General features: G+C 39.6%; 1 protein-coding gene across 2 annotated transcripts in view; it reads right to left on the bottom strand.

The window, feature by feature from the left end:
* Positions 1-308: 308 nt before the first annotated feature.
* Positions 309-21464, bottom strand: part of TMOD2 (tropomodulin 2) — a 44930-nt gene continuing 23774 nt past the window's right edge. For both annotated transcript variants that reach the window (XM_082620090.1, XM_082620089.1), the window contains exons 6-10: positions 16960-17090; positions 15300-15407; positions 8030-8173; positions 2367-2511; positions 309-442 (exon numbers count right to left, since the gene is read on the bottom strand). In XM_082620090.1, the coding sequence (XP_082476216.1) occupies positions 408-442; positions 2367-2511; positions 8030-8173; positions 15300-15407; positions 16960-17090 (563 nt within the window). In that variant the 3' untranslated portion in view covers positions 309-407. The remainder of the gene's footprint in view (positions 443-2366; positions 2512-8029; positions 8174-15299; positions 15408-16959; positions 17091-21464) is intronic.

Raw genomic sequence — 21464 nt, 5'->3', positions numbered from 1 at the left:
AGCTATGCATGTAAACAGAGATAGGCCTCTATCTTAATCACAGTTACAAACACATTTATATACCAAGTTCCTTTCAATGGTTAAAACAAAATAGTTCATGTAAGAAAGCAAGACCGCCCAATATGAAAGTCACTAAACCATTTTCAATTGTTGTCACCCACTAAGATCTGCATAAGTCCATTGGTGCAAGTTGCCAGAGGTGCCCGTGAGCAAATAAAACAATCGTATATGTTTAAAAATCCCAGACAAATACGTAGTGCTAAAAAAGAATAACAATTAAATTATTAGTTGTGTGGTTAACGGAAATGAACAACCTTTGATAAAATGGTCCCAAAGGAGAAGGAGAAGAGCTTTTGTTTTGAAATTGCCACCATGGTGAAATTGCCACTTCCTCTTCTTCTGGAAGTTTATCTTCGGTCTCCTTCAACTCGCTTTTTACGAACTAGGTGAGAAAGAAAGGTTTAAAAAGACAAAATGAAGGAATATTTCTTAAACTTCAGACAAACAACAATAATCACACAGAATAGCAATCTCACACACTTGAGAATACAGTTATCAAAAATTTCAATATTTAATTACCCGTGGCAATAAATGGAAATGATAGATTAGTCCAGTGTCTTTTGTAATTTACATTCAAATAAAGCTAAGTCTGATAGTTGGGAACTTGAATGTTAGAGCTCTACCATTTCTATGGAGTAGAAGGTCCAGAACAAACCCACGAAACACTGAACTTCTAAATATTTTCACGTTTACTTATCCACAACACATCTTCTCAGCTTCTGTGTAACTCAGTCACGAACTGGCTATAACTAACTCCCCAGGATGACACATTCACAATTCTGATTTTGGATTGAAAACCAAGAGGAGCTGCAAACAGAAATTTAATGTTTCTAAATCTGTTTTAAATGGAAACTTCGAAGTATCAACCTCCAAGGAAGGTATGATTCAGATGGCTAGCAAACTCAAGAGATTAAGCTTCCTTTAATCTGGTACTTAGTATCAAAGAAGCTGCCCTGACTGCCTTCCCAGTTTCTGCAACCCTCTTCTTCCCCCTCTCACCTCCCCACCTGCAGGCTCCTCTGGTGGATAGGAAGAGGGCTGCTCCAATCTTCCTGGATTTGGCAAAAAAAAAAAGGTGCCCTGGCTGTGGCCCTGCCTCAACTTCCCACTTTAAATAGCCCAGACTGCTCCTGCTCGGCTACAGAAAATTCAACAAAAGCTGCTGCCCACAGCTGCCGCTCCTGGTCTCAGGACTGCCTCTCCATTTACTTCAGACCTCTTGTTTTGCCTTTTTTCTTTGCTCTCTGTGCTGTTCAGATGAGGACCCATGTGTTTTCCCAGGAATCTTCCAACTGCTGCTCTAATCATTCCCCAAAGCCCTGTTTGCTGGGCTGCCCCCTGAGCCTCACCCTTTGCACCTTGGAGGCAGGCATTGCCATATGCCTGGCCAGCCTCTGGGTGCCATTCACTGAACCTTTGCTGGGCCTCAGGGTCTTGGGCAGCAAACTGGACACTAACATGTACCTGCCCCCTTCCGGTTCTAACCCTTAACTTCCATCTTGTCCACCATCTGAACCCTCTCCATGGCCAGCACTATATTTGGTGGGTCACCTTGTCCAGTTGCCCCGTCCAAGGTCTGGCATTCTGTCCCTGAACCTCAGACTGGGGACTGAGCTCTGTTATTGGCAGACTGCTTGCCAAGTGGACTATCTGCACCTGGATGGTCTTGCTCCACACTGCTTCAGGTGGCTGGGATGTCCCCAGACCAAGCCTTCCCAATCAGTCCCATCCTTTTTTGCTGTGGTTGATCAGGACATGCCCCACCTCATTCTAAGAGAAGTCCTCATCAAAGAGTGGGTAGCAGGAAAGATTAAAGAGAGGCTAACTGAAAAAGCTACTTCTGAGCTTAACCTTTAAAAAACACAGCTCTGTTAGGTCATTTCACATGTAAATCACCAATAACCATACTTAAACCCAAGTACAAAAGCACAGTCAGGAGTCAAACATAAGTGAATTGGGAATTTCCATGTCACTGTGTCCATCTTGTGGTGTAGATAACAACAGAGGGTGATTACATGTAAGAAGTAAGTAAAGGAGAAGTAAATGCACAAAGGAAATCAAGCAAAAATCAAAGCCTGTCTGGAAAAAAATGAACAAACAGTTCCTCTTGAAAGCATGCTACAATAAACCTTAAACACTGTGAAGATGATGAGGGTTCCCATGACCATGTAATAATGTGCTTCTGATGAAGGGCTAACACCAAAGGCCAGTGGAAAGGTATCTGTGAGATGTTATATCTGAAGTGGAGAAATGAATGGTCATCCTGCTCTTCTAATTGCTAACAGCACATATTATGGCTGCATTACCCAGGTCATTATTCTTTGTGATGGCAGCTGCCACTCTTGTTCGTGGTCCTTGCTTGGTAAACTGATATCCAAACTTGAGGATCCTTGAATTCTCCTCGAGCATCTGGGCAATTTCCATCTCTACGGCTGTTCCCAACTGCTGTCTCTGATTGCAGGTGTGGACACATACAGAGAATGGCCAAGAAGGAAGAGGAAACAGTTACTCACATGGGAAAGATGCATGGCTATTTGTTGGACAAAAAGGCAAAAGTCTCAAATTGAAAGGGACAAAATCACTTGAGGTATTTTCTCTCATACAGTTATTTGAGACCTGTTCCTTGTGGAGGAGCAAAATCCAACAGACAGCTGAATTTGCTGGCATGTTAAACTGAAAAGACTAAGCAAATTATTTATGAAGGAAAAGACAATTCCAGATGTAAAATTAAAGCAAAACGAACACTTGGTGTTTCCAATTACCCCAGTATCTGCTGTTTAAACAAGGGGTGTTTTTTTTAATAGTGACACTGTCTTATAGCAATAATCCAATTACGGGATTTTCTATTCTGGGGTCCATATCCAAAAATAACTGAAGATGGGTCATTCTCTCCCAACAGTCTCACTAAGAGATCCTCAAGAGGCTTTATTAAAGTGGTTTGAACTATAGCTAGTTGAATTATCAAACACTGAAGGGGTTATTGGATTACAGAAAAATCCCCTAAGTTTTCTGAGTTGGTGGAAAGAGGTTTTTTTGTCTGTTTGCTTTTTAAGTTGAGACATAGAATAATAATTTAAAAAGTAGAGTTAAAAAACAGGGCATGTACATTTAGGAATTTACAGTTAAATTTAAGGAACATAGTATATTTTTTCATACTATATAAATTAATATTTTTAGAAAGTACAAAGAAAAGACAAACAAAAAAAGTGTGTAAAATATAAAAGCTCCCTTTCCCCAGTATTCCCATTCCCCATACAGAAAGCCAGTTTGGCATGTAGTCTTTGAAACATTTTCTGTGCATTCATATGTCTGCGTAATCACATGTACATTTAGGCTTTTTTTCACATAAATGGGTCACACTAGCATATTGTTCTGAAACATGTTTTTATTCTTCATTTAACATTAAGAACATCTTTTCACGTAGGTAAGTATGTTTCCCTCATCCTTGTAAACAATTGCGCAGCACTGTATTGTAGTAAGTGATCATAATTTATTTAGCTTTGCTCTACTGACTGCTACATTCCTTTCCATTCCTATTCCAAACTATGCTATGGTGAACTTCCCTTGCACACAAAGTATGTCCTGAGGCATTTCTGCCAGTGTGCCTGTAGGACAAATTATAGCTGGGCCCAAGAGTAAGCATGTTTCAAATTTTGATAAATTACTGACTTACCATCAAAGGTTGTGACAATTTTTACTCCTGCCGATAGTGTTGGAGAGCTAGCGTTCCCTACTTTAGCCAACATGGGATATTATGAATCTTTTTCACCTTTTTCAATCTAAGGGGTAAAGATTTATTTCACTTGTATTTATTTAATTGCTTCAATTTGCATTTCTCAAATTATGACTAAGAACAATTAATTTTCTTATGCATTTGTATTTCTTTGTTTGGAAACTACCAACCTCTGTCATTTGTATATTTTTCTACCAGCTTGTGGTTCCTGTTTTTAAAATTTATATATTAGGAAATTAGCCCTTTGTCAAACATGCTAAAAAAACTTTGCTCAGTTTGTCTTTTGACTTTCTGATTAAGACCCTTTTTCATTTTCATATAGTCAAATTTATTAGTCTCTTAGATTTTATGTCATGTTGAGGAAGCCTCTCTACTTCTCATTTCTTCCATTTGTTTTATGATTTCATATATTTTAATATTTAAATCTTCATTTTACCTGGAATGAATTTTAGTAGAAGAATTAAGATAGAGCCCCAACGTAATTTTGTTCCAAAATGCTACTGAGTCACAACATTGTAAATCAACTATTCTCCAATAGAAATTTTTAAAAAAAAATGCTAGTGAATAGACCCACCATCTTTTACTTCATTCTTTCCCTGCTGAGTTGAAATACTACCTTGCTGCAAAATTCTCAGGTGTACTTGGGTGTGTTTCTGGACCCTGTAGCTTTGCCAATTCTATGTCTGTGCCTGAATCATGCAATTTTGATTAAATATATTAAATATATATATATACACACACCTTTTAAATACATTAAATATATTAAAATATGTAACATATTAAAAGATATATTTAAATATATATATATCTTTTAAATTTGGAAAATTTAAGTATTGGGCAGATGAAGAAGAAAAGTTAATGGAGGAATTTTTGTGTTCTAGGCAAGTTCTAAGGCTTAACTCTGTTCCTCTTCTTTCTTTTCATCCAGCAACCTGTCAAAGGAGTCTCTCCCCAAGAAATGAACAAAATGTGATATTTCCAGTCAGAAAATAACAATTCTGGGCATCCACAGTATAGAGCTTACTGTTCTCAGCAGTGTAGGGCCATGGGAGTGAGAGGCAGTAAAAAGGTAAGAGATACTGACCTCAAAGTTTCATGAGCAACTTTAGTCCATGACACACTTTCAAACAACGGGGCTGTATTAGAGATTGAGACTTGAGCTAAGGTCGGGGCTGCCATAGTTATGGCTTATGCCCCTGGGGTGGGCCAAAGGTGCTATCCAAGGGCAGAAGGAGCTCAAGATGGATGTAGCTGACTGAGGGGGATGACATAACACCCCTCTATTTCCCCTCACAAACCTTAGGCATTTGGAGTCTTAGATTTGGGTAATATACAGCTTGAGCATGCTGTGGTGATAAAAGGATATAAGAGCCGAAGAAAATTATATTGGGAGGAGGGTATATAAAAGAAGGGGAGAAAGTAATATAGCATAGAGCATCTTTCTTTCTTAGCCTGAGTCTTTTTTTTTATTTGAGATCTTTTGTGTTGTATAAACCCAGGGCAACAAATGGGCACCAAAATTTCTTATAATTTGGATGTTTCTCTTTTTTATTTTAAATCACTAAATACAAAGAAAAAGAAACAAAAGTTAAGCACACAGTCCTTCAGATCACCTTTTTTGTGACCTTTTTTCTCTACTCAAATTTATTTAGCAGTTACCCATCTGTTTCATTAATATGCATCACTGATTGTTCTTCTCACAGGGGCACCTGATTAAATCATCACTTGTTTACCTGGAGCTTAGTCATGGCAGCTCACGCCAGTGCTGGATTCTCAGCAGGCCTTCATTTTGGTGCAGCTGCCTGCTGCAATGATGCTAAATTGGTCTCAGCTGCTGGCCCTTCCTGAGGAACCTGTCTTAGAGATTATTTTATTTCAGACCCTTCACTGTACAGATGAGGAAACTGAGGTCTACTTCTAACAGTCTATGAGTCAATGAAGAAAATCTGGATGGAAGAGAAGTTTTGAGTCTGAATTTCCTTCATTGGAATAAAGCAAATAATTTTTCCAGTTGCTTTAGAACTTAACACTCTTTCTTATCATAAGTAAAGAGAAGCCATTTCAGAGGCGTACTGCGAGATGAAAGTTGAAAAATTACACAAATCCACCCCTAGATGACTGAGGACAGGAGATGAGGTTTGATGCTTCAGAGGGATTTAAGAGAGCAGACTTTATATTTCAGGGTCTTCTTCACATGCATTCTAAAAAGCTATCCTAAATTTTCAGGATTTCAGCTCATTTAATAGGTATAAGGTTGCTAGATTTAGTAAATAAAAAAACAGGACACACAATTAAATTTGAATTTCAATAAATAACAAATAATGTTTTAGTAAAAGTATGTCCCAAATGTTTCATGGGACATACTTGTACTAAAAATAATTCACTGTTTATCTGAAATTCAAATTTAACTGTATTTTATCTGGCAACCCTAACTAGGTAGTATCTTACAAGGAACTGGTAACAAAGTACCTGGAACATTATTTCAGATATGGGGTTTCACAATGGCCTGAACCAACACAGAAAGTTAAACATACTTTGGAATGAGGTATCCAAATCTGTCTTAGCACTCTTGGAAATATTTACGAAGAGTCCTCATAACTTCCTCCTGATACTAGCCTATTTGATATATATCCCTGAGCTATCACTTCTTTTCACTCACTTAATATTTCCCTCTAGCTTGTTTTCCTACTCTCCCACTCCCTAATTTACTAGCAGATGGACACATTAGGATACACAGCAGCAAGCTTCCTAAGTGTGTACAGCCACGTGTGCACATTCCCAGGGATTCACTCCACACCTCTGCAAGGGAAAGGTGTTCTGATAATGCATCCCTTCTAGGGAGGGTGAGAGTGAGGGAGTACCTGTCTCCTGGTGGGGTTCCCCTGCTCCCCTGGCAACAAGGCTCAGGAGGAGTCTAGGGACAGAGGACCTGCACTGAAACAGCCCACTTGTTCTGGTTAGCAAAAAAAAAAAAGAAAAGGAGGGCAGAGGGCTTCCCTGGTGGCGTAGTGGTTGAGAGTCCGCCTGCCGATGCAGGGACACGGGTTCGTGCCCCGGTCCGGGAAGATCCCGCATGCCGCGGAATGGCTGGGCCCATGAGCCATGGCCGCTGAGCCTGCGCATCCGGAGCCTGTGCTCCACAACAGGAGAGGCCACAACAGTGAGAGGCCCGCGTACCGCAAAAAAAAAAAAAAAGGAGAGTAGAACTATTCATGGGATCTGTTGGGGGTCGCCAGGCTTAGGCAATAGTCTTGAGTGGGACCCTGGGGCTTCATCACATCTTGGAGGGTCTAGACCAGGGATTTTCCTAGACATGCAGGGGTCACTTCCCCTACTGCCCGTCCCGTCACCCCACAGGGGAATGCTCACAGCACAAGTCTCTTTGCTTTCTCCTCTTTCTGGTCCATTCCAAGGCCCTTTATTCCAACTATACAGTGTCTAGACCTCGCAGATTCACTGAATCCCACTGCAGACACGTCCCTGTAGCCAAAGGGGAAGGGCACAGCATCATGCTGAGAACTGAGAGTTGCTATCTGAGAGCAGGAACCAGCTGAAACCAGCAGAGCGACTACAGCAACACTGTAGGCTGATGCTGGGAAAAAGAGGTCTTCGGGGTACAGGAGGGGGTGGCTCCAGAAAAGTGGCTTGCTTTGGCTGTTGGTGGGACCTGGAGCAATGCTGCAGCAGAGCTGAGATTGTGATCACACTGTGGGTATGGCGTACTACTCTAAGCCAGGCCATCTACTAGAACCCCGAGTCCTTGAAACAAGGCTCTGTATCTAGCACCAGACAGCAGGAGCCCAGAACTGCTCTTTTGGCTCTGGCAGCCTCCAACCAAGGACAAGGAGTCTGTTTCTGGGTGTGGCCATTCCGCTTTTCTCATAGTCCCAGTGAGAGGCAACAGCAAGGCTGGGGCAGGACTGCGCTGAAGTTCCTGCTAAGAGGCAAGGATGATGAAGGCTGAACAAAGCAGCTGTCAACACCTCTGCCCCCATCTCCTCTTTTTCCTCCTCTGGTGCCTGACTAGCGCAGGGCTGGGGAGAGCTTTCTGTCTCAGGTTTCCCCACTGTGCACCGTTTAATTATTAATATGCTCTCCCACACACCCTCCACACGCCGGAAGCTGTCATAATTTACCAGAAAGCCAGAACATCAAGTTAAATCACAGAACTTTGTCTTTTAACTCCCTCCATTGTGGTATTCCTCCCTTTCACATGTACCCTGTGCATTAACTCACCTGGTTGTCGATCTTGATCTCTGTCAAGGTGTCATTTTCTTTGAGTGCCTCTACAAGGGCCAGGATCCCAGTACCAGTGATAAAATTAGATTCTATGTTCAGACTTTTCAAGGTCTTGTTTACTTTTAGCATATCTGCAAAAGCCTTATTATGTGAAAAAGAAAATAACCATTAGGGTTTCTGAAGATTTATTTACTAAGCTTCCCACCTCCACATTAAATACATATTTTTTACAGTACTTAAAGAAAACCTTAGTTAAATCATACTTTCACCTCCAAGTAACAAAGATAATAATTTAAAAATGCAATAAAGATAGTTCAGTTCAGCCGTCCAGACTTATGAATTTCACATACATGCAAAACTAAAAAAAAAGGATACTGACATAGAATTAACAACTTTGTTTTTGTTTTTTCGGTACGCGGACCTCTCACTGTTGTGGCCTCTCCTGTTGCGGAGCACAGGCTCCGGACGCGCAGGCTCAGTGGCCATGGCTCACGGGCCCAGCCGCTCCGCGGCATGTGGGATCTTCCTGGACCGGGGCACGAACCCGTGTCCCCTGCATCGGCAGGTGGACTCTCAACCACTGCACCACCAGGGAAGCCCAACAACTTTGTTTTATTAAGTAAGGAAGGACATAAAAAAAAAAACCTCACTACCATCTGTTATCAATGTCAATTTTTTTTTTGAGAAAACGCATTTTAACATTAGGAAAAGTGTAGAAAGGACGTAATCTCAGAATTATTTCATTTTTTCCCTTTTACTATGAATGGATAAAAATTTTTTATCATTGACTAGCATTTGGGCACTACTTCAGGTCATCACAAATCAGGATTTTTCAAAGATAACTTTTGGAACCGCTGAAGACTCCTCCCAGTTCAAGACAGCAGACTGCACACATGAACCTGTCTGCTCCCTTTATTCCCAAAGTTTCCCACTGTCATGAAGAAAAGATATAATTTTTAAGTGGCTGGAACTCTCACAGTGCAAGAAAACAAAAAAAAGAGGGCCATTATCTTGAAGAATTGCTAGAATACAGAAAACAGAACGATTGGTGGAGAAATTAGCATAAAATTGCCTGAGATGCCAGAGGTAAAAGCTGATTAGGGTGTCTCATTAAAGAGCTGCCTTAGCGGGCTTCCCTGGTGGCGCAGTGGTTGAGAGTCCGCCTGCCGATGCAGGGGACACGGGTTCGTGCCCCAGTCCAGGAAGATCCCACATGCTGTGGAGCGGCTGGGCCCATGAGCCATGGCCGCTGAGCCTGCGTGTTCGGAGCCTGTGCTCCACAACGGGAGAGGCCACAACAGTGAGAGGCCCGCATACCGCAAAAAAAAAGGGGCTGCCTTAGGAACAGGTGGGTCAGCTAGAGCAGGTGGTGAGCACACCATCCCTCCCTGCGGCTTCCCTGAAAAAAGAGCAACTGCCTGCATAACCATCAGTGAGAAATCTCCCAGGAAGAGGCTCTAGTGAGGGTGCTAGGTCCCAAGAGAGAAGCAGTGCAGAAACTGAGGCACCTCCAGATCTTCCACCAGATACTGTGTCAGAGAAGGGAGAGGAGAGAGGCGGCCATTGCCCAGGAAGGAAATATACTGAAATGTATCCCTTGCAGAGTGAAGCCCTACAACCTGGAGCACTTGCAGAGGACTCCCTGGTTGCCTGCCAGCTTCTCATGCACACAATGCAGAGAAGGCCACCAATCAATTCACCTGCCTGCTTACAAAAGCACTCACTCATTCATTCATTCATTCAACCAAAAAAGACTATTTATCAGGCTTCTACTGTGTGCTAGCAGTAGAGAAAACAAAAATCCCTGTTCTAGGGAGCTTATATTTGAGTAGGGGGGCAGAGTCAATAATTAATCAATAAAATATATGGCCTGTCAGTTGGTAACAAATGGAGAAACATAAAGGGGCTTCCCTTATAAGGGAGAGATCTGTTGGTGAACCAGATCGACATAACAGGAGAGGAAATAGTCCCAGTTTACACAAATCAGTTTTGTTCTCTATCTGGAAATATGACCAGGCAACCAATGATTACTAGACATATTAGGAAAACCAACACCATGAAAGAGAAAAGCCAAGTTGACCAAACAGGAGAACATGCCATACAGGGAACAGAGATTAGTCAGAAAACATAAATATGTAAAACTTCTAATTGTTATAGTCTCTCGCCACCCTGCCCTACTTCAAAAAAAAAAAAAAAGAAGAAAAAAGAGAAAGAAAAAACATTGTAGCCATAAAATAAATAAATATTGGCTATTACATATATTTTAAAAAAGAGGACAACAAACAAGAAAAAGTTTTGAAAATCTGTACTACACTGAAATTTTAAAAAGCAATGGGCATTTAGAATTATAAAATGATCATGGCTGAAGAGCAAGTTGGTGATCTAGAATACGGAACTGAGGATGTTTTAAAAAATGTAGAGTAAAAGACAAAGAGAAAATACAAGAGAAATGTTAGGAGGTACGGAGGGAAAGATCCAGAAGCTCAACATTCATCTTATTGGAGTTTCAGAAGGACCAAAAAAAAAAAAAAAAGACAACAGAAAGGAAGAAACTATAAAATAATAGGGAAAGATTTCCCAGAGTTAAAGAAAGCTTCAAGTTTTTATCTGAAAGAACCTGCTGGATGCTCAGCAGACTAAATAAAAGACTATGCGAGCACATACAGGTGAAATTTCAGAACTCCAGGAGAAAAGAGAGAGTCCTAAAAGTTTTTAGCAAGAAAAATTTACTCACAAAGGAACAAGAATCAGACTGCCATTAGTCACCAGATTTTAAGGCCCATGAGAACAGAGATTTATATATTTATACAGCCAGATAATTGTAAATGCTGGTGATGTTTTAATGTTTTTGGAGTCAATCTATATACATAACAGAATATAATGACATAAAATGTATAAAGCTCAAATGTGTGAAATAATAGAATAACTACAATTCAGAGGTAGAAAAGGAAGGAGGAATAGAAGGTAGAGTGAGTACAGAACTGCCCTCATCTTTTCTAATGGAGAATCAAAAATTGTCTAAGATAATTAATCAAAAATATAAGTGCACGTATATTAGTGCTTTTCTACCCTGGTTGCATATTAGAATGACCTGGAAGCTTTAAAAAATATAGCAGTACTTGGGCCCCACCCCAGATGAATTAAATCAGAATCTCAGGCTGTGGCCTGGACAGTTGCTTTTTTTATTCGTTTTGTTTTTTGTTATTGAAGTGTAGTTGATTGATTTACAACTGCATTTTTGAAAAGCTCTCCAGGTGACTAATGTTCAGCAAGGATTGAAAACCACTTTAATTAAAGTCATACAGACAATGAGAAGAATGAAAAACAAACTGCTAATAGTGATTGCTCTGGGGAGCAGAACAAGGAACTTCTGAACTATTTTAACTGCTTTTATGGCAGAGAAGACAAGAAGAAGGAAGAGGAGAAGGAATCCAACTTGGGACAAGAACAGGGTTTCCTCGGGTCTATTGACATGAAGCTGGATAATTCTTTGTTGTGGGAGGTTGTCTGGTGTATTGTAGGAGGTTTAGCAGTCTCTGAGACCCACGAAATGCCAACAGTACCCCTCCCAGTCATGACAACCCAAAATATCTCCAGACACTGCCAAATGTTCCTGGAGGGCACAATCACCCTGAGTTGACAATCACTGGACTAGAAGAATAATCCTGTGTATTAGTCAAGCAGTTGCTTGAACTACCAGGAAGCTCAAGGATTTGGACTGATGCTATTGTACACCATGTAAATTAAAGTGCATTTATTCAGTGCTAGGTCTTTAGTTAGAATTAAGTGTATGCATTTTAATTAGAGCCCCAGAAGGGAATGCATCAAGCCTTTCCTTATGGACGCTCCACGCTTTGGGATTTACTTCTATTACTAGAATAACAAAATGTCAGAGCAATTAGGCCTTTGTAAAAAAGTTGCAGGACCTCCTGGCAAGTAGCCACAATCCTGCCAATTTCTTTTAAACTTGAGAAAACACTTTTCACATACTGAACAAAACAGGGAAGAGAGATCCAGCCAAACATAACCCTGGGCTGTAGGCCCAGGTTCACCACAGTTCAGCAAATATTTGAGCATCTATTACATGTGCTGGGGATAATAACATTAGTAAAACGAAGACTAGATTTCTTGAAGGTTACATAAATAATTAGAGTAGAAATACATTTTTAAAGAGAAGGTTTTGCTTTCAGTACTTTATAGAATTGCCCGGAAAAGCAGTTTCCTGCACTGTCCAAACCTGTACTATTCCAGTGGTAGCCACAGGACACAGGTGGCTATGAAGCCCTGAAAAAGCACCTGTTCTGAATCAAGATGTGCTGTAAATGTAAAACATGCATTGGATTTCAAAGATGTAGTATGGAAAAAATACTGTAAAAGACCTCATTACATCTTCACATTACATTTTGAAATGATGATATTTTGGATATGGTGGTTTAAATAAAATACATTATTAAGTTTAATTTCACCATTTTTTTTTTGTTTTTTTTTAATGTGGTTACTGGAAAATTTAGTTACACATGTGGCTTACATTTGTGGTTCTCATTTTATTCCTATTGGAGAATGCTGTCCGAAACTTCTGATTTTTATGTGGCATACCTGTTAATAATATGTAATAGCATTCTTTTACATATTTGGGCCTTTTCTCTACCATCGGCATTCATTACTGTGGCAAGTTTCATTAATACTCCCTGCTATAGGTGTGGTTATGTGGAAGTGCTTGGAGCATGGCAAACTGAATTTGATTACAGGTCACTTAAGTTTGCTTCCTGGCTTGGCCACATGCTGGGTAATCTTAAATTACTCAAACTCTGAGCCTCAGTTGCCACATCTGTAAAATGGGGATAATGTCATCTCACATACACATAGCTGGCCTATATTCACAATAATCCCACAAGTACTTTGTTGAATCTGTTTCTGAACCTTACATAGAAAAGTCTCTTGAAGCTCTTGCTTTAATGCTGATTCATAATTCTCAACAGCAAGTGGTTCAGCCATAATAACAGTCTGAATATCTCTGTTGCCTGTGGGGTAATCAACCAAATTACAACCTATAGAAAAGTTCTTTCCTGACTATAGCATAGCTGAAAGGGGAACCACCTGGGGTCAGCCAGGTGAGGGCTGGACCATGTGAAGCCATCCAGGCATAAGGCTGAAAGAGGCTTTTTTTTCACACCCTCAAGGATAACAGTTTTTCCTTGAAGTTGTATGGTTTGCTTGTCACATGGCATACATCCAATACATAGTTGTTGGATTAGAAACAGTTACAAAGAGATTATTATATTTGAAATTTATTTAGTCCATTTAGCAAGTTATCTATTTGACTTAGACGTTAGACCGCTTACTAGTAGTGCTGACAATGAACTATACACTATTTGCATCCCTGCCATTTCACTGTAAATAATATATTAAACAGAAATGACAAATCATTTCTTTATCCCTTTAGTTACTTACTTACAAAATGTATTGTGAATATTTTTGCTTTATTGAAAACAAACCTACTAAAGGGCAGAGATTATACACAAAATCATACACAGATAAGAACCCTTAAATTGCTAACTTCACCTTACCAATAATCTAGTTCTGCTCTTTTTCTATTTTAATGATAGGTTTCAAATTCAAAACTGCTTTCAACCTACAAATTTAGATATGTAAGAATTGCTGGTGAAAACATCAGTTCTGTAGCTTAGCCCCTCTTTTACATGAGTGCTTAATTCAAATTTGCTGTCGTCATCATGGAAATATTGTCTAATGCCGAGAGGTTGGAGAGCATGTTCATTCATTCATTTAACAAGTATTTTTCAAATATCTACTCTGTGCCAACACTGTGATGGGTAGTCATTACTTTCATGTTGTCCGTTTTTAATGCTATTTTTTTAAACTTATTTTTGGCTGCGTTGGGTCTTCATTACCACACACGGGCTTTTCTCTAGTTGCGGCGAGCGGGGGCTACTCTTTGTTGCGGTGCGCAGGCTTCTCATTGCGGTGGCTTCTCTTGCTGCAAAGCATGGGCTCTAGGCGTGCAGGCTTCAGTAGATGTGGCACGTGGGCTCAGTAGTTGTGGCTCGCGGGCTCTAGAGCACAGGCTCAGTAGTTGTGGCACACAGGGTTAGTTGCTCTGCAGCATGTGGGATCTTCCCGGACCAGGGATCGAACCCGTGTCCCCTGCATTGGCAGGCGGATTCTTAACCACTGTGCCACCAGGGAAGTCCCTAATGCTCTTTTAGATCTTCCAAAAGACATGTTACTTTGAATCACATCATCAAGTCAAGAAAACTTTCATTTTTCTAGCTTAATTCAAGTGCTGAGAATAAGATGCTGTAGAACCACCGATGTAGCCTGATGCTCAGGCTTCTGACAACCGCCATAGTTTAGCAAACGTACGGCAGTGAGGCACAGTATGTAAATATAGCATAGCTTGGTGGGTAGGCATCCTGGTTGTGGAACAAGAAAGACCTGGTGGTGAATCCTGGCTCTGCCACTTGCTGGTTGTGTTACTTTGGAAAAGTTACTTAACCTTTCTGAGACTCAAATTGCTCATTTGTTAGAGTGGGAACTAATAATAGTACATACCTCACTGTATCATAGTGAGGATTAGGTGAGATGATGTGAGTAAAGCACAGAGATCAGCACTGGCATTTACTAATTGTTCAAGAAATGTGAGCTATTAATAGGAGGGTTAACGCTGATAATGGCAATGGCAGTAGTATTTACTTGGGTCCAGGGGCTTCCTTATTTACCTGAATTATCTAAAGTGCATAGAAGGAATAGGGCTTTTGGTTGTTTATTTTTTTCATATTCTGGTTAACAGTATCAAACAAAAAATGTTTCAAGATTTGGTTGTTTAAAATATTTTTGAGACACATTAATCCATTTCAAAGATTAAAATGAAATATATGTTAACATTTTTTATATGGGCCGAGTTCCTGTAGGCTTTGGCGGCGGGGGGGGTCTCATAATATCCATTTACTGGGACAGAATGTTACTGTAGATACAAACGTTTCAGAAAATTTGTGCTAAGCACAGAACAAAAATCTAAATATTTATTTAGCTAAATACCAAAAAGTGTAGTGCTAACAAAATTCTAGTGAATTCAAAGTGCCTGACAGTTGGGTTCTTGTTTTACTGTCTCATTATAACTAATTTTGTTTATTAACTATACAGAAGATAAGTTTACCCGATCTGAACATTGCTAATTGATAAAACAAATTAAAAATAGCTTCTAATGAATTAAATATTTTCATGTTATATTTCTAAGAATTTTACTCACAATCGCCACAGGGTCATTGCTGCGGGTTGCGGCCAGGCTGAACTTTTTCACGTGAGTATTGGTCTCCAGAGCCTTTGCAAATTCCTTCAGGGTTGGAATTGGAATGTTCTAAGATGAGGAAGACACAGATCCTTGATGAATCATTCTGCAGCACCTTCACCCCAAGCTAAGGACCAACAGCTTTTAAATACCTTGTATGTTTAGATGTTATCCTCTCTAAAAGACTTTCATCACCCATTCTCTAGCAACCAACCTATCCTAAGCCAAATAGCACCACTTAGTGTCCAATAAGGGAATCTAACACGATGTGACATCTGGCATCACTTCTGTTTACCCTACTGTCCAAATTATGCATACAGCACACTTTCCTCTTTCCTTTTTTCATTGTCTATATTTTAGCCAGACTGACCTGCTTGCCATTCTTTTACTATCCCATGGTCTTTCTTTCGTCCATACCTTTAGATATGCTTTTCCTTTTGCCTAGAAATTCCTTTATCCTTTGCTCTAATTCCTACTCAGCCTTCAAGACCCTGCAGAAATATCACCTCCTTGGTTTATTGGCTCTCCTAGGCAGGATCAAAATTTTCCTTACCCACAGTTCCACATGTGGGGGCTGACCACATCATGTAATTATTCGCTTAGGGTTTTTCTCGTAATTTAAGTTCTTCAGAATGAATACCACGTGACTCTTACTTCCTCTTCCATAGCACTTAGCCTAGTACTGGGCACTGGGGAGGCAGACAGTACGGGGCACAGCTAGAGGCTAATGTGAGTTTACAGAGCACTACAGCCCAGCTCTGTGACTGTGGGCAACTGAACGTCTTTAAGTCCCACTAAGGATTCAATGAGATAATGAATTTCAAGTATTTAGCAAAGGACATGGCACATAGTGAGTACTTAATAAAAATCAGTTAATATTATTAAATGCTAGAAACTGGCCCAAAAAGAATGAACAAAAAAGATGTCAGGCAGTTCTCTCTCTCTCTCTCTCACACACACACACACACACACACACATCTTACCCTCCCTTTGAGAGTGACATGACTTATGGTCAAAGCAGAAGTGACAATGTGTGACTTCAAAGAATATGTCATAAAAGGCACTGTGGCTTCCAGTTTAGTCTCTATTTTTTTCTCTTGGATCACTTGCTCTGGGGGAAGCCAGTTGTCATGATGTGAGGACACTCAGGCAGCCCTGCTGAGAGATCCACGTTCTGAGAAACTGACGCCTCCTGCCAACAGACACATGACTGCGCCATCTAGGAAATGGATTTCTGTGCCCACGTCAAGCCTTCACACAAGTGCAGCTCTGGCTGACAGCTTTACCATAGCCTCATTTGAGACCCTGAGCCACAACCGTCCAGCCCAGTCACTCCCAGATTCCTGACACTCAGAAATTATGTGAAGTAATAACTGTTTGTTGTTTTGGAGTAATTTGTTACTCAGCAATAGATAACTAATACACTGTGTATAACACAAGTACTGTGATTCTTTTCAAAGAATTCTAGGAATCACTCTTTTTTAAAACCCATTTCTTTCAAATAGGATATTGTGCCTCAAAATCCAGTGAGTACAAAGGATTTTAAACAGGTGTAAAACAGGCAATCAGTCATCTCCAGTAAGTTTTCTGACCTCAACGGACAACAATCGTAATGAAATACCTTAATGTTGTTGAGGTTGACCTCTTGCAGGCTGGGGTCATTGGCTTTCATCTGCTGCAGACTTACTTCCACATTTGTGGGATTGGGTGGTTCCTCAAATACTGGCTTGACCTTTTCACCTTTGACCACATCTAAGACACAAGTTTTAATTTTAAAAATAAAATGTAAGGGCTCGCCCATAAAAATCAGAGATGACGTCCCCCAAAATGACCTTCCTTTCATATGCTCTGATTCCAATAATACTCTGATATCAATGACAGTAAGCTTACTCTCAATTAAGCAAGCACAGGAATGGTATGATTCTGAGTTATAGCCTCAAAGATGGGTGTTTTTCACCTGTTACGAGAAGTCTCAGTGGCTGATGCTCCATGGGGCCAAAAGTGCAGGAGGCCCTACAGCAAACTCCAACACCCAAAAGAATATCCATGGGTAGTTACTGCTGCTCCATATGGACCTCTTTCAGACTATAATAACCAAACCAAAGAATCTAAGATGCAAAAAAATGAGTCTCTTTATTTCCCAAACCTTAATCCTCCCCTGGCCCACCCTCCTCTGAGTTCCATTTTGGAGCTTTAATTTTGAGGATGGTATGGGAAGAGAAAGGAATAGAAAAGAAGAATGGAAGAATTCTCAAAAGCAGTTAACAGAAGATGTTTGCAATATATGTAACATACAAAGAGTTCATATCCCAAGATACACAGAGCTCCTACAAGTCAATAAGACAACCCAATTGAAAATGAACAACTAATGATCAGAGGAATCTGTATCAGTCAACCAAAAATGATAATAACTAATTAAACTCTGAAATTTAAAAATGAGATACCATTTGATTAGCCAAAAAATGTAAAAAGAGAATATTCAGAGTTGGCAACAATGTGGAGGAAAAAGCATCCTCATACATTGTTGGTGGGAATGTAAACTGGTACAAATTTTCTGGAAGAGTAATTTGGCATTATCTTTTTTTTAAAATTTATTTTATTTATTTTTATTTTTGGCTGCGTTGGGTCTTCGTTGCGGTGCGCGGGCTTCAGTAGTTGTGGTACACGGGCTTAGTTGCTCCGCGGCATGTGGGATCTGCCAGGCCAGGGCTCGAACCCGTGTCCCTGCATTGGCAGGCAGATTCTTAACCACTGCGCCACCAGGGAAGCCTGGCATTATCTATTAAAATATAAAATGTGGATACTTTATGACCCAGCAATTCTATATCTAAAAGTCTAATCTACAGAAAAAGTAGCATGAATATATGAAGATATATATTTATGGATGTTCACTGACATGTTACTTGTGACAGCAAAACATGATAAACAAAATGTCCATCAGGGGCTTCCCTGGTGGCGCAGTGGTTGAGAATCTGCCTGCCAATGCAGGGGACACGGGTTCCAGCCCTGGTCTGGGAAGATCCCACGTGCCGCGGAGGAACTAGGCCCGTGAGCCACAACTACTGAGCCTGCGCGTCTGGAGCCTGTGCTCCGCAACAAAAGAGGCCGCAATAGTGAGAGGCCCGCACACCGCGATGAAGAGTGGCCCCCGCTTGCAGCAACTGGAGAAAGCCCTCGCACAGAAACGAAGACCCAACACAGCCAAAAATACATAAAAAAATAAAATAAAATAAATTTTGAAAAATGTCCATCAATGCCAAACTGTTAAACAAGTTATAGCATAATCACATAATACGATGCTATCTATTCATTAGAAGAATGAGGTAAACCTACAGGTACTGATAAGAGAAGAGAATCACAACTTGAAAAAAATGTTAATGAAAAATGAAATACTTAGGTGTAAATCTAACTATATATATATACATATATATATATATGTATATGTGTATATATATATATATATATATAATCTGCATGAAGAAAACTACAAACCTGTACTGAAAGAAATCAAAGAAGAACTAAATGGAGAGATATTCCATAGATAGATTCAATATTGTCAAGATGTCAGTTCTTCCCAAATTGACCTATAGATTCAATGCAATCCCAATCAAAATCCCAGAAAGTTATTTTGTAGATATCAAAAAACTGATTCTAAAGTTTATATAGAGAGGCAAAAATACTCAGAATAGCCAACACAATACTGAAAGAGAAGAACAAAATTAGAGAACTGACACTATCCAACTTCAAGACTTAAAGCTATAGAAAGCAAGACAGTGTGGTATTGGTGAAAATATACAAATAGATCAATGGAACAGAATAGAGAATCCATAAACAGACCCACATAAATATAGTCAACTGATCTTTGACAAATGAGCAAAGGTAATACTGTGGAGAAAAAAATAGTCTTTCAACAAATGGTGCTGGAACAACTGGACATCCACATGAAAAAAAAAAAGTGAATCTAGGCACAGACCCTACACCCTTCACAAAAATTAACTCAAAATGGATCACAGACCTAAATATAAAATGCAAAACTATGAGATAGATAGATAACATAGGATAAAATCTAGATGACCTTGGGTTTGGAGATGAATTTTTAGACACACCCCAAAGGCATAATCCATGAAAGGAAGAATTGATAACCTGGATTTCATTAAAATAAAAAATTTCCACCCTGCGAAAAATACTCTCAAGAGAATGAGGAGATGAACCACAGACTGGGAGAAAATGCTCGCAAAAGACATACCTGATAGACTCACAGATGTAACGAACAGACTAGTGGTTACCAGTAGGGAGAGGGAAGAGGGGAGGGGCAATATAGGGGTAGAGGGAATAAAAGGGTTATTATGGGATTATTTGAAATCGTGTGTATGAAACTTTTGAAATTTGTAAAGCACTATAGAATTTTTTTAATCTTTCATTCATTAAAAAAAATCAGAAAAAAAGACACATCTGATAAAGGACTTATCCAATATATACAAAGAACTCTTGAAACTCAACAATAAAACAACCTGATTTTTAAAATGGGCCAAAGAACTTAACAGATATCTCACCAAAAAGGATATACAAATGACAAATATGCATATGAAAAGATGTTCCACATCATATTTGTCAGGAAAATGCAAATTAAAATAATGAGATACCACTACACATCTATTAGAATGCCTAAAGTCTGGAACACTGGCAAAACCAAATGCTAGTGAGGATGTGGAGCAACAGGAACTCTCATTCTTTGCTAGTGGGAATCCAAAATGGTACAGCCATTTTGGAAGACAGTTTTGTGGTTTCTTACAAAACCAAACATCTTGCCATAAGATCCAGCAATCAGGCTCCTTGATATTTACCCAAAGGAGCTGAAAATTTATGTCTAAAACCTGAACACAGATATTTATAGCAGCTTTATTCATAATTTCCAAAATTTGGAAGCAACCAAGATGTCCTTCAGTAGGTGAACTGATAAATAAACTGTGGTATATCCAGATAACAGAATACTATGCAGCATTAAAAAGAAATGATCTATCTCTACCATATGACTCAGCAATTCCACTACTCGGTATATGTCTGAAAAAAACAAAAACACTAACTTGAAAAGATATATGCACCCCAATGTTCATAGCAGCATTATTTACAATTGCCAAGATATGGAAGCAACCTAAGTGTACATCAACAGATGAATGGATAATATATATGGAATACTACTCAGTCATAATAAAGAATGAAATTTTACCATTTACAACAACATGGATGAACTTGGAGGGTATTATGTTAAGTGAAATAAGTCAGATAGAGAAAGACAAATCCTGTACGATGTCACTTACATGTGGAATCTAAAAAATAAAACAAATTAGTGAGTATAACAAAAAGGACAGACTCACAGATACATAGAACAAACTAGTGGTTACCAGTGGGGAGAGGGAAGGGGGGAGGGGCAAGACAGGGTAGGGGATTAAGAAGTACAAATAAATAAACTACAGGGATATATTATGCAACACAGAGAATATAGCCAATATTTTATAATAACTATAAATGGAGTATAACCTTTAAAAATTGTGAATCACTATGTTGTATACCTGTAACATGTAATATTGTACATCAATTATATCTCAATAAAAAAAATAAATGATCTATGAAGCCATGAAAAGACATACAGCAACCTTAAATGCATCTTATTAAGTAAAAGAAGCCAGTCTGAATAGGCTACATACTGTATGATTCCAACTATATGACATTCTGGAAAAGGCAAAATGATGGAGACAGTTAAAAGATCAGGGGTTGCCAGAGGTTAGCGGGGAAGGAGAAGTAAATAGGCAGAGCACAGAGGAATTTTAGGGCAGTGAAACTACTCTGCCTGATACTGTAATGGTGGAAACATGTCATTGTACATTTGTCCAAACCCAGAGAATGTACAACTCCAAGAGTGAGCCCTAATGTAAACTATGGACTCGGTGATAACGATGTGTCAATGTAAGTTCATCACTGTAAAAACCGTACCACTCTGTGCAGCATGTTGATAATGCGGGAGGCTGTGCATGTGGAGGGTCGGGGGTATATAGGAAATCTCTGTGCCTTTCTCTCAATTTTGCCGTGAACACAAAACTGCTCTAAAAAAATTAAGTCTTTTAAAAA

This window comes from Mesoplodon mirus (genome assembly GCF_964341445.2).
Source record: "Mesoplodon mirus genome assembly, chromosome: 4".
Classification (NCBI taxonomy): Eukaryota; Metazoa; Chordata; class Mammalia; order Artiodactyla; family Ziphiidae; genus Mesoplodon; species Mesoplodon mirus.
This window is presented reverse-complemented; position numbering and strand designations above follow the sequence as displayed.